Source organism: Salarias fasciatus, chromosome 18 (genome assembly GCF_902148845.1).
Source record: "Salarias fasciatus chromosome 18, fSalaFa1.1, whole genome shotgun sequence".
In the NCBI taxonomy this organism is placed as follows: domain Eukaryota; kingdom Metazoa; phylum Chordata; class Actinopteri; order Blenniiformes; family Blenniidae; genus Salarias; species Salarias fasciatus.
Genome location: NC_043762.1, coordinates 2,301,107 through 2,315,410, shown reverse-complemented (window position 1 = coordinate 2,315,410; position 14,304 = coordinate 2,301,107). Strand labels below are relative to the sequence as shown.

The window sequence follows — 14,304 nt, the reverse complement described above, 5'->3', positions numbered from 1 at the left end:
ATTCATCATTTCTGTGAGATACATGAACTAGTGCTTCAGGTTTGTGTGACTCAGCTGTCATCATCTCTGTCTAATGAGGCGATGCTGCTAATCTTAATCACCGTTTAAACCGAGTCTGAACGCGATGAAACTGAACATCACGGCGATTTATAGCGATCACAGGCGGATTAAAGACACCCGGGTCCTGTGCACAGGAGGTCGGAGGTCAGGGTGCCTTTTAGCCCACTTCTAGTCTCTTGAAAGTCCAAACCTGCTCCAAGTGCTTTAAAATGTCTCAGCCTTTCATCTTAGATTCTCTATATGATGATCATTTGTTATTTGTATTCTATTCCACTGAAGATTTATGTTACAGTTGTAAAATGTACAATAAATTATTACAATAAAAGAACAATTACATTAAATGCATTCATTTGTAGAATCTTTCACATTAAAAGAATGAAGCACAAGAGTGATTTCAACAGTGAGGAGATAGTAATCATTCAGAGGAAGAAAAGAAGTTCAAAATCATATAATCTCATTGAAATGCTTTACAGAGTCTTAAGAATAACTTGTATTCATATGTAAATAATTGGTAAGAGACCAATAAATTGTATGAATCCCTTAAAAGATTGGCTATAAAGGTTGTTCATAAAGTTTCTTTCAGATTTGCTGACACTGCATTTCTGTCAGGCTGACGGACTTTTCCACATCTGGGCTTTACAGCTTTAGTGACAGCTGAACACCTAGATAACACATGAGAGCAGAAGGAGCAGTGTGTAAAGAGATCTGTATCTCATTTTGTGTGTGTTTGGTACTTTGTGTCTGTGTTATATGTACCGTGTGTATTTAGATTTAATGTGCATGTGTCATTAGATTTGTGCATGCATTTAAACATTTTTGGTACAATCCACTTTGAGCTGTTTTCCTTCCACAAGAGATGTATGTAATTGGAGGGTTTTTCTGGTGTAGATTGAGACTGACAGGCTCTTCTCTGCACAGAACATTGGCTTGATGAAGGTACCCCGCTATATCAAAGAAACAGTCACACTCAGACAAACACACACAACTTCCTACATGTAACTTCCTATACTAGCACCAGATGTATACTGGTATTCGTTGTGCTTGTTTGAATCATTGAACAGCCACAAGGGAAAAACAGTGCAGTTGTGTGTCTTTGTGTCCAGGCTGTGGTGATCTTGGTCCTTGTTTTTTGTGTCTCATTAAATTAGATTTCTGTTGATTTAGCTGTGTGTTCAGTTGTGGCAGCTTGTTTTGTGTCTTTGTCTAAAATACCTGGTCTTCTTGGCCTTTGGGGTCTGAACTCAGACAATCTGTTTTCTTCCACAAGGAAGTGATTACCACTGAATTTGATACGGTGCAATACATAAAGATTTTTTTTTTAGCCTTATGTGAACGTGGATGTTTATTTTATTGTTTTTTTTTTTTTTTTGTGTTGTTGTAGCTCACTCACTGGTATTTACTTGATAGCACTGTGTGGAACAATTATCCTGAATATAAGAAAGTTTCCTTCCCATTGAATCTTTTTTACGGACTTGTGACTGTGTGTATTTGTCCGTTTCAGCCCAGAAGTGCTTGTATGACTCCTTTGGACAAGACAGGACAAAACGGCATTAGTGAGCAGCACCATGGAGGAGACGAGTCGGGAGGCAGTGGCCACTGCAGTGCAGCGCGTGGCGGGAATGCTTCAGAGGTCAGACCAGCTGGATAAAGTGGAGCAGTACAGAAGAAGAGAGGCTCGCAAGAAAGCCTCCGTGGAAGCCAGGCTGAAGGTAACGGCTCACCCTGAAGCCCGGGAGGGGTCAGCTGATTCTCCGAATATTTTATACACGTCTGTGAGCCTGAGACTGGACGGAGAGATGTTCAGTTGGACGGAGGTCTGGACATTGACTGGTTCATTCCAACACTGAACAGTCTTGGACATTTCTATTTCAGGTTCAGCTTCCATTTCACGTGTGATTCAGTTTTTCATAATCAAGGCACAACTATGTGAGAGATGTTAATTAACTATTTAGATTGTGACGGAGCATCGAGCTCTCATGGCTCCGCCCCTGATTACACGCTCGCCCTGTTCACTCCTCAGAGTTTGCAGACAGACACGACAGCGATGGATGTAAACAACGCAAATGTTGAAGAGGAGGCGATCTATCGATTGCACTTCACAAGTCACAGATCCTTAATTCCCATGTTTATTTAGTGCAGCTGGTGGTGAATGCAAGTGGCTGCGTTGCAGTTTCGCTTTGTGAATTTGACCCAGAATTGTATTTGTGGTAAAACTTTATTGACAAACATCAAGTTTATATCATAGAGTATATCGTCATTTTGAGAGAAAATATTGAGACATAAATTGTGGTCTTATCACCCAGCCGACTTTACCTTGCCACAGCTGGACTGTAGTCTCTGTTCATGACTTGTGGATTCTTCTCATGCCACAGTTTTTATTTGTGCAGCAGTGTGAAGAAAGCATGTCAGTTTCACTTCACGCTCATGTTTTTCCTGACCTGCGACCTCTCCGCCCTGCAGGCAGCCATCCAGTCTCAGTTGGATGGCGTTCGCACTGGGCTGACGCAGCTCCACAGCGCCCTGCTGGATGTCAAAGACATCCAGAGCTCGCTGGCTGACGTGAGTAAAGACTGGAGGCAGAGCATCAACACCATCGAGAACCTGAAAGATGTCAAAGATGCCGTGGTTCAGCACAGTCAGCTGGCCTCCGCCGTGGAAAACCTCAAAAACATTTTCTCTGGTAGGTTGATTCAGTCCTGATCATTATATAGGCCTGCCGCTGTTGCATTCATGTCATTTATATTAAGATTAAGTTATCAAAAGTTGAAAAAAAGTACACCTTTATTTTGTTTTGTTTTGTTTTTTGTTTTTTACAAGAATTAATGGAATGAGTCATGGAGACAAAACAAAGAACAGTCCCACCCCTGTCTCTTCACAATAGCGTGTCTTGTGTGGTCCCGGGCGCAGCGTCCTGAGTGCGTCTCTTTGTTCAGTCCCAGAGATCGTGGCAGACACCCAGCAGCTGATCGAGCAGGCCGAGCTGCTGCAGGCCCACAGGAAGCTGATGGAGCTGGAGTGTTCTCGGGACGACCTCATGTACGAGCAGTACCGAATGGACAGCAAGAACACCAGCGACATGAACCTCATCTCCATTTACTTGAAGATGTGAGCGCAGTTCGTAGAACAGAGTCGGACACTGTTGAAACGTAGCTGAAAGTTGAATTGATGAACGCTGTTGATAAATAGAGAGACGTAGCCTCACGCCTGTGTGGATCTGATTCCAGTCACAGAGCTGTTTCCCACCCGTCTTCGTCCTCAGGTTCAGGGCCTGTCGGACGAGCTGGCCAAGCAGCTGTGGATGGTGCTGCAGAGGGCCATGGTGACGGTGCGCCGGGACCCCACCATGCTGGTGTCAGTGGTTCGTATCATTGAGCGGGAGGAGAAGATCGATCGCCGTATGGTCGACCGAAAGAAGCAAACTGGCTTCATTCCTCCGGGGCGACCCAAACAGTGGAAGGACAAAATGTTCAAGGTGGGAAATGTTCTCCTGATTTGAAAGTCAGAGGTTCACAGGAGCCAAAGCCAAAACAAACCTGGGAAGTGTGTTTCTCAGAACAGGTCATCTCAAAAATGAGAATATCATGAAAACAAATGACTTGCTATTGAATTTTTATATAGATATCAAACTATAATTTTTTCAGAAGGCTGTCGTGTGTGTGAGGGTCGGGCCGCCTTTGAGCCGGACTGGTCTGTGTTTGTGGAGCAGGTTCTGGAGGGAACAGTCAGCACCCGCATCGAGAGCACCCAGGCCGTGACCAGAGAGGCCGACAAGATGTGGCTGGTCCGCCTCCTGGAAATCACCAGGAAATACGTTCAGGATGATCTGATCGTCGTCAAGAATCTGATGGTTCAGTGTTTCCCGCCACACTACAACACATACAACAGGTAACGTGTCCCTTCAGCAGCTCACACATCCATCCACATAGCTTTGTTTTGGTCCGAACTGTGTGTGTGTGTGTGTGTTGCAGGTTTTTTCTACTCTACCACAATGCTGTGTCCACACGTGTGACAGAACTGGCCTCTGAAGACCTGGAGGCCAATGAGATCGTGTCCCTGCTCACCTGGGTGCTCAACACATACAAGAGGTAGCCAGAGGAAGCACTGCTGCGTGCCACTTTATCTTGTTAACTCAGCCAAGCCGTGGAGTAAAGGCTGCTAAAACCGGCTTCCGCTCATTCAGACTGAAGGAAACAGGAGAACAGCTGCAGGAGGAGCTGGCCTGTGGTGACGGAGTGTTTGTGGTCGTTTCAGTGAGGAGATGATGGGCCATCCAGAGCTCAGCTCGGAGTGTGACGTCCATCAGCTGGAGCCTTTGCTGCCTCAGGCTGTGGTCGACGAGCTGCTCAGCAAATACGTCAAAACTTTTACAGTAAGCAAGAATTGTTCTCAGTGGAGGGGCGAGAGTTTAATGTTTACATGGACACGAGCATAACTCATGAGTCTGACTGCAACCGGGGAGAACGCAGACAGATCCGCACGCCTCAGCATCAGACCAGGCCGTCATGAAGCTGATCGATAAGCGTGTTTCTGTCTTCAGTCTAATATAACAGGCTGGCTGAGAAAAGCTCTGGAAACAGACAAGAAAGACTGGCAGAAGGAAACGGAGCCCGAGGCCGACCAGGACGGATACTACCAGACGACGCTGCCTGCCATCGTCTTCCAGGTAACACACCTTCGCTTTTCAGTCAGCACACACACGAGAGCCGATCAGAGACTCCTCAGGGTTTTTTGCACAGCGTTTCTGAGCTAATTGTCAGCTGGGATCTGCTCCAGCAGTCTGTGACCCTGAACTGGATACAGAGCTATGAGAGATGGATGGAAGTGGCGAGGATTATACAAATATCACATCATTGGAGATTTATCGGGGAAACGATTGGACCAAAGCCGGCACGTTTTTCCAGCTCCTTTCATTGACAAACACAACATTTGTCTCACCCATTCTCTCTTTGTCCTCGTTGAATTTCATCCTCAGATGTTTGAGCAGAACCTGCAAGTTGCTGCGCAGATCGATAGTGACTTCAGAGAGCAGGTCCTGAAGCTGTGTCTCAAGCAGATGAACAGTTTCCTCGTCAGGTATTTGCTGTTCTCTCTCATTGTCTCAACATTGTTCGTGATGTAGCGATATCAAAATGTGCATTGTGTTGAAATCATAATAACATATACCATAATTTACATCTCGTAGAAGGACAGCCTGAACCGCGTTAATTTCTGTTCCCACTCTGGGAGCGATCAATGCCTCCATAGAACGGTGTGTTTCTGGCAATCCTCCCACCAAAACAGCAGAAGTGGGACGACAGCTGTTTCCCCGGAGCTCTGTTCCTGCATCAGTGTGGCTGTTCTGACCAGCTTGTGCTACATTCTCGGTTCAGGTTCCTGTTTTTTGACGTCTTTAGGGATCTTGGGAATACAGTGATGCACCGAACAAAAATATAAACGCAACAATTGTGCTTTTGCTCCATTTTTCATGAGCTTTCGATATGAGCCACGATCGGCTCACCATGCTTCCTCGGGAAGCCAGAATTCAGGACGGCACAAGAGAGCGACAGGCGTTGTTTCTGTGAACGTTTCTCCGTTTTGTCCGCAGGTACCGTGAGGAGGCAGTGACCTACAAAGATGAACACCTGAGAGACCGACAGCTGCCTCAGTGCTACGTACAGTACATGATCGCCATCATCAACAACTGCCAGACCTTCAGGCAAGACGTCACTCTCATTTCCATTTGCACAGAAAGATTCGTGTCACCAGAAAGCACCTTTTGTCCAGATGTCACGTCATGTTCAGTAACACAGGAAAGTCCCTGTTATTCCCTCATCGTATTTAAACCAAAGGTTTCTGCCTTGATTTTAGTTTTAATGTGATAATGTTGCCTTAATAAGGTAACATTACAAAGCATCAGACAAAGAAAACTTGGAATATTTTGATTCGCGTGTAAAACATTTTAGAATTCTCTCAAAGTGAATTGAGGGATAATTCAGTTGAACTTTTTAGAAGTTCACTTGTTTTTATTTTTCAATGCAGAATGCTTAATCTGATGTTGATATATATATATATATATATATATATATATATATATATATATATATATATATATATAGGAGCAGTTTCCAGGACGAACACTCAGTGCACCTGCCGTTGCTGGCAGCCTCGATGTGTAGTGTGTAAATGTGTCTTGTGGGTTTCAGTTTGAGCCGTGAGTTTCGTGTTTTTGTCGTGCTCCATGCATCCTGTTGGCAGATGTTTTTTTCCTCAACGTGTTTACTCAGGCAGAAGGGAGAGTCGTTAATCCTGACTCGTCTAAGTGACAACGTCATGAATGATGAAAGATCGCTCAGCGTCAATAACATTTACATTCTGCTGTATCGACAGTAGCGGTGATGAATTTGGAGCTTTAAATAAGTGTCAGTGAACCTTTTCTTTGAAGTCTTTGTTCCGGCTGCCTGTTGGTTTGCTCTTGTTGTCATTCACTCATAAGTTCACTTCTGTCAGCGACATTAGTTACGCTGAATTCTGTTTGACTGCAGAAAGGAGCTCGATAATCCAGCTTTATGCTGAATCCCATTTCACCCCTCAGCTTCCCCTTGGCCCTTCCCCTCGTTTTGCACGTTCACGTGGAGGGTAGGAGTGTCCCGATTGTCCTTATGACGTAGGGGTAGGGCCAAGGCGCTTGTTCTGTCAGCCTGGACCGTGACTTGCGGACGGGGTTAGTTCACTTCCGCATTGGTGGGAGCGCTCCTTTCCCACCCGCGCTTTCCAGGCGCATTCCAAACACAACAGATAGACGATTATTTTCAATAAACTGGTTTCTTCAACACCGCCCGCCTGGAATGCGCGGGTGGGAAACGAGCGCCCCCACCAATGTGAACTAACCCCGCCCGCAAGTCACGGTCTAGGCGAACAAAACAAGTGCCCCTCCCCACCGGCCGCCACTGGATGACAGATTTCTCAGAAAGCCCTCCAAGTTCGGCAAGGTGGCGGCGTCCGCAACGACAGAAGTTCATAAATGTCATTATTTTGTCAATTTATGAAGTTTTAAAATGTAAGAAAAACATTCTTTGGCAAACAATTGTCGCATCTGCTTACGTCATCGGCAGCGGCGACTACTGATGACGTACGCGATTTTCGAAGGGGTGTTCCAGTTCGGAGGGCTTTACTTTTGGCCGACCCCTTTAACCTGGCAGAAGCCATCTTGACATGAGCAGCAACAAATTGCTTCACATGTCAATCTGGGATTTCACTCTGCAAATCCGTTCGGGGAAGGAGGGACTTCCTGTAGAACTCTTTGCGTTCATTGGACAGAAGGACACAGTGCGCCGCCTAACCCTGTTTGGTTTCAGCCAATCACTGCAAAGAAAAAACCTCCTGCTGATCATTTTTTCAAAGACGCAATAGAGGATTCATCCAAAACAGATTTAATCGCTGTCGGGATATCCACTGTTTTCGCTAGCCATGCTAATATTATTAGCAGTCTGTCGCTTCCTGTTTCCGTCAAAGCTTCATGTCCCGCCCTCAACGACGCGTCATTGGTCCGACCGAAAAAAATCAGATCCCGAGCACATAGGCTCGAGCGGTACAAGAAGGATTCTCATGGTGTGTGAGAACAAATACTGCGAGAATTCAGCTTGCTGGCAAGGCTGCTACCCCTGAGCACTCCGTTTGAAAGGAGGAGGGCTGAGGGGAGGGCTGGAAAGAGTCATGGGACTGGGCCTTCGTCACATTATGAGGACAGTCTGATTTCAGAGCGACCATTAGAATTAATGCACAGCTATTTGTTTCCAGTAACCCAATTAGTAATCCTGCTGCTTTTAACAGACGTGTGATCCAGTTGCAGAACTTGCGTAATGCTGGTCATAACGAGTGTTTTGTGTTGAGAAGAATTCTTGTGTCCAGATAAGAAGGAATGTATGAAAGACTTGAGGTTTGTTAACAGTAAGTTCACAGTACATTTGTAAATTAAGTGAAGACACAGAATTTATTTCGAAACGGTTTTCATTGGAGAAATCTGATACACAACCCTTACAGTAATCGAAAGTTGCTTTTTTCATCGTTTTTTCCACAAGGATGCTTTTACAGTCACCTACAGGGTTTCGTGCTATAATTCCCATTATCACTCGTGTTCCTCAGAGAGTCCATCAACAGTCTGAAGAGGAAGTACTCTCAGCTATCTGAGCCCACCGAGAGCGACGCTGCCATAGAGAGGACCCTCAGCGAGGTGGCCAAGGAGGGATGCCAGTTCCTGCTGGATGAAGTCTTCTTAGACCTGGAGGTGAAAAAAAAAAACCAAACACAAAATGATGATTGAACAGTACTGGCTGTGTCTATATCTAATATCACAAAGAAACTAATGGAGCTGTGCAAATATTAGAAGTCAGTTTTCAAATGAATAAAAACAGACTTCAAGCTTTAAAAGAGGGAAACGAGAGCGTTTCAGAACCAGGTATTCAGAGTCAGTTCACAAAACCAGGAAACATCGTGTTGTCAATCATCATGTATTTCTGTTCTACATTACAATGAAAGCACATTAATATATTAGAATAATCATTAAAAAAAGAATTATCTGCATCAGGTGTCCATGAGGAACCAGTAGTTGTCAACAGTAAATGTATTAATATTTACAAATATGTTCAAAATTCAGCTATTTATAGTCATAAATGAAAACGTATGTGATGATTTGTGTTTAACCAAAACACAGTAAGAACTGAATACTTGAGATATTAAGTGATAAAATACATTCATTTGAAGATTTAGCTGAGAAACACTCACCCCCGATGCACACCGGATACGGGCCGGCTCCGGTCCGGCTCCGGTCCGGCTCCGGTCCAGCTCCGGTCCGGTACACCGCAGCACTGTGATTCACCGCCTGCGGCGCCTCCACAGTCCGCTGGGGAAGGTTGCCAGATCTGTCGTTATCCCCCGTAGACAATATGAAACCCGTTTTACTCAATAGAAAGCAGCCCAAACCCCCATCTCGGTTGGAAATGCACGTTAAAACCGTATTTGTCTGATAAAAAACACGTCAGAAACACATAATCATTTCATCAACCCGTCCGACTTGTTCAAAAAAGATGCTTGATTTGGCAGAAACCCACCCAATCTGGCAACACGGAGCTGCTCCGGTCACAGAGCTGTTTTGAGCCATTTTGGATTCATTTGACTTTTCAGCAGTGACGAAGAACAAAACCGTTCATTCTTCTAAAGCGTATAATGACTACATGACGTTGTTTGTTCTGTTTTCTACCAGAAGAAGTGAAAAAATAGAATGTTAAGGCAAAAACACGACACAGATTTCATTTTGAAGTCACTTATTTTGGAACACGTATCGCGTTTCCTTCTGGCACCCGACCTGCTTCCGTCTGAATTGACGCGGTAGGGCTGCGGCGTGCGGAACAGTAGGATCCTTGCGGAAAGAGACCGGAGCTGGACCGGAGCCGGACCGCATCCTGTGTGCATCGGGGGTCAGAAGGACCTGAAACAACACAGTAAATGGATGTGGGTCATTAGGAGGGTAGTGTTACCAAAAAGCGTTTTTATTAATCTTGGATTGGAAACAATAAAAGGAGGTTAACAGTAATCAAAAAACAAGCTAATTGAGGAATACCTGGACGGTGTTCTGAGTTGGACTTGGCATGGCGTGCTGCTTTTAGCTCTTCACAGGCTTTTCATTGCTGAGACTGTTGCGTTACTTTAACCAGCACCATTTGAACGAGCTGCTGACCAAGAAGTGGCTGAGCGGCTCCCATGCTGTGGACACCATCTGTGTGACGGTGGAGGACTACTTCAACGACTTCAACAAAATCAAGAAGCCCTTCAACCAGGTAGGATGGCGCTGATCTCAGGCGAATCGTCATGGATCCAGTGCGTACGCCACGCCAGCTGTGAGGACTGAGCTGCCGGGTGTCTCGTCTGCAGGAGATGACGAGCGAGGCTCTGCGCAGGGTGGTGGTGGAGTACATCAAGGCAGTGATGCAGAAGAGAATCACCTTCAGAAACGCCGATGAGAGGAAGGAGGGAGCTGAGAGGATGATCAAAGAAGCCGATCAGTTCAAGTTCCTCTTCAGGAAACTGGCCGCGGTGAGTCCATCTGCAGCTGAAGTTCATGTGATGTTTGGGGATATTTTAGGATTGCAGGATATTTCTCATTTTGAAAAACTAAGCCTTTTGATATATTTTTAGATTTTTCCTGCCCATGTTTCAACTTTTGGAGTCTGTCCTGACATTGTGTCAACTTTTTTCATTTAAACAAGTGTGAATATGTGATCTGTCAAATTTCAAGTGCTTCAGATGTTATTTGTTTTCCTGACTCACGATTGTGTTAATTGTTACTCTGCTTCTAATTTATCTACTATGGTTGAGTTGCCTCTTTTCATAACCTTAAAATTGAGTTAAGATAATGAACTAATGAAGTCTGTGTAATTTGGTAATACCACTTCCCACCACAAGGCGGTGCAGTGAGTCGCTCCACTACAATCCCTCCACAATCCCTTCAGTCCAGGAGCAGAAGAAGCAGCAAATTCAGATTGATCAGTTCTTGGCTAAATCCAGCAGCAAACATTGTAAAATGTAGTGACTCACTGTTGCCTCCCAGTGCGCACATGTGGCATTACATCAGGCGTCGTGACAGCAATGCAGTTAAACCACCGTCAGCAGGTGGAAGAGCTCAGGTGTTCCTGGGAATGAAATGCGATCCGTGTCTGCAGGGTGAAGACACAGACCAGCTGTGTGGCGCCATCGCTGCCATTGCTGAGGTGTTCAAGCTGACCGACCCCACGCTGCTGTTCCTGGAGGTTTCCACCCTGGTGTCCAAATACCCCGACATCAGGTACACACACTCGGCGTCCACCATAATGTACAGGAAGAGAAGCAGACAGAGTGATGTTGAACACGTGGGGCATTTTCAGGAAGTCCAACGTATTTTCCAGGAGAAAAAACAATATATATACAGTGTGTATAAAAAGGTGAATGTGTTGTAGCCTCATGACACATTGTGAGTTGATAACTGCTTTTTCACTTTGCGGACAACTCATGAAGTTGGTTTATATACGCAAAACAAACCCTACACAAAAAAGTGAAATCTGGATTTCAGACAAAATCTGACTTTTTTGTGCAGAAGTAGAAAGCCGCGTTCAGACCGAAGCGTTTTTTCGGCAAAAAATGCAAAAACGCGAGAAGTTGAACTCTCGCCAGTTTTGAGGTCCGACGCTGAACGACGTCTGTGGTGGGAAGGCGGGGCTTCCGGCCTTATTTCCTGTGTTAGCTTAGCATCATGGCTAACCCTGTTGAGTGAGTGGCTTGGCTTTGTTTGCTTAATAAAGCCAGACAGCGACGCCGTCGGCGGACAGTACGCCGTGAATGGGTGCATGATATCCAGAGACGGTCGGAGTTTGGTGAGTTTTACCATTTGCTCCAGGAGCTGCGCCAGGATGAGTGTCGCTTTCGCCGGTGCCCGCTCGCTGACCTGCTGTGCGTCACCATAGACACGCTCTCCGATTGGTTTGCCGTAAAAACGCTGCGTCAAAAGTTCAGATTTCCCAACTGCCGCAAAAACGCGCCGCCGACGCCAGAATGACCTAACGCGCCGCAAAAACGCGTCTGACGTGCCGCCGGGATTTTCGACGCCGGTGAACACGCGCTCCCCATTGTTTTTCAGTTACATTTGGATGCAAAAATGCGGACATCATTTAGCGGTGTGAACGGGCCTGAAGCTTGAAACCATTGATCAGGACCGGCATCTTCAAACTGCATCTGAATAGAGATCACTTTTATTTATTATTTCCATCTATTTATTAAAAAAATGATTAACCTGAAATTACTGGAGTACAGAGCTTTAGTTTTAATTAAAAGGCTAAAGTCCAAGGGAAAAGATTGATCTGTTTATTGCTTCCAAATGCCTGTGTTGCTGGACTGCTCTAATATCCTATTTGACTGATCCTCAATTTTAAGTCAATCATTTTAAAACGTTCTTTATTTTTCTTGATTTTGGCCTCAGCTGGTCACTGAAAGGTGACGACGGGTCTGGTCTGGACGAGTTGGGGATCGCTCTTCGAAAGATTTAGCGTATCATTTTGAAGCAATGTGATTTCTGTGCTGTAGGTGGCAGCAGTGAGTCACTGTTCATCACAGTTTCAACATTGAGTTGCTTCCAAAACTTTTAATTTGTTGAAGATTTGTCTTCTGACATTACTATCTGCTTCTTTTGCTCTTGATCTAAATGCAGAAATAAATGTAGAGTGACTCACTGCACCACCCTGTGGTACAAAGTGGGATTACAACACATCTTTAATTTGATTATTTTTAAAGTTTTTGGGTGAAAATGTTGAATTGTGATTATTGACGGTGAATGAAACAATCTGTTGTAATTGTCAGAGAGTGCTTGCTGTTGTTCAGATGTGGCCTCTATTATGAAATCGGAGTCTTTTCTCAGTTGGTGACTCCCTGATTGCCCGACGCTGCTGAGGATTTTGTCCCTCCTGCTCTCCGTAGGGAGGAACATATCCAGGCGCTGCTGGCTGTACGTGGCGACGCCAGCAGAGAAATGCGGCAGATGATCATTGGGACTCTCAGCGAGAACAAAGTGTCCTTCTCTGGTCCCACGCAGCCCATCTTCAGAGACATCACCGTCCCCACCATCACCATGACCACCATGACCACCATGACCTCCATGGCCACTGCAAAGCTGCTCAAGTGATCTTCAGTCACACACAGCAGCACAGCTTCCCTGTTCATTTGTCAGAGTTCAGTGCAGATCAGTCGTTTTTTGTTCCCACCGTAGATGAGCTGTTCAGTCATGTGATCACCTGTTTGCTTCAACAAAACAATAAAACTACAGTTGTGAAAAATGTTTCTAGTAAAATGTCTCAAGACTCAAACCAACAGTTTAACTTTTATTAGACCTAGGAACCTCCAGAAAGCAGCACTCTGAAAACCAAGTGTTCCGCTGGAGAATATGAGAGTAACAGCTCTTTAACACATGATGGAGTCTGGTTGTTAGGAAGAATTTTAAATTCTGTTGTGAATTTAACAGGAGTGATGTGATCTCGCCACGTTCTTGTCAGAACTCTCACTGCAGGTTTTTTCATCTTGAAGACTTCCTCAGCAATTTTTGGGACATTCTGATAACAGGGAGTTACAACATTATTAACAGGATTAATTTCCCAGCATGGCTTTGAACCGATATATTCCTAATTTTAGAAATATTAGGCAGGTAAAAGAAGGAAGTCCTGCAGACCTGCACTCAAAAAAATTATTCATTGGATGAACACAATTAAAATATGTGCAGGATTTCCATCCAAAAAATATAAGTAGCCCCAACTCAAATCAAATACATCCACTCAGGACAACATATTTGAGACTGTCCAACTTGTTTTATTCCTTTAGATCCAACCAAAACTGAAATATTCTGTGTAAACCAATATAATTGAGTTCGTTCAACTCATTTTTTGTCAAATATGTCAAATACAATGGCTGCCCGTTACTAAGTTGTTAGAATGATTAATTATTTTTAACTAATTATGGTTATTTGGAAATCCAATGCTGACATCGCTCATGTGGGCTGATGCTGCACAGGACGCCTCAGGCCTTTTCTTCTCTCAGAGGCAATCAGGAACTTTTCAATAGAGGCAGGAGCAGCAGCAGTACCTGATTACATGCTCAACACTTCTCATTCCAGGTTTGACATGAAAAGTAACTGAACTATTTAGTTTAACTAAAGAAAAAGAACACAACAAAACACAACTACCGATAACAGTATTAACATCAGAACATCGAAATAAACCACAAAAACAATGTTTAAATCTTGAGTATTTCATCCCAAACTCCCATGATGCATTGCAGCACTACCACCACTACAAAACTACTGTTCAAACACATTTATTTTGAGTTGAAGAGTGGTACTGGGGGCCCAATGAATTACAATTAGGTCACATTGATGAAACATATTTAGGTTTTGTTGGACATGATATGCTTTAATTAGGAAAATGAAATTTTAATGTGTGAACTCTAAGAGGGGCTTGAGTCAGTTTTTTGAGTGTGTTTAATGTGGGAGTTAAAGGATAAGTCTTGGTCAAAGGTCACTCCAGGTTCCTCACAGTGTTACTGTGGGTTAAAACAACACCATCCAGGGTCACTGTTTGTTTAGATAAATTTTCTCTCAGGTGTTTTGGGCTGAATAAAATAACTTCTGCTTTTTCTGAATTTACGAGGAGAAAATTCTGACTCATCCAGTTTTTTATGTCATTAAGACAAGCTTCT

General features: G+C 44.4%; 1 protein-coding gene across 1 annotated transcript; it reads left to right on the top strand.

The window, feature by feature from the left end:
• The first annotated feature begins 1,562 nt into the window (after window positions 1-1,562).
• Window positions 1,563-14,082, top strand: exoc3 (exocyst complex component 3). Its single transcript, XM_030114691.1, has 15 exons — window positions 1,563-1,769; window positions 2,521-2,740; window positions 2,994-3,159; window positions 3,313-3,532; window positions 3,767-3,945; window positions 4,029-4,145; window positions 4,312-4,429; window positions 4,598-4,723; window positions 5,033-5,133; window positions 5,645-5,755; window positions 8,182-8,323; window positions 9,750-9,872; window positions 9,967-10,128; window positions 10,755-10,876; window positions 12,538-14,082. The coding sequence occupies exons 1-15, from the start codon at window positions 1,626-1,628 to the stop codon at window positions 12,740-12,742; spliced, it is 2,256 nt and encodes a 751-aa protein (XP_029970551.1). The 5' UTR covers window positions 1,563-1,625; the 3' UTR covers window positions 12,743-14,082.
• Window positions 14,083-14,304: the final 222 nt, after the last annotated feature.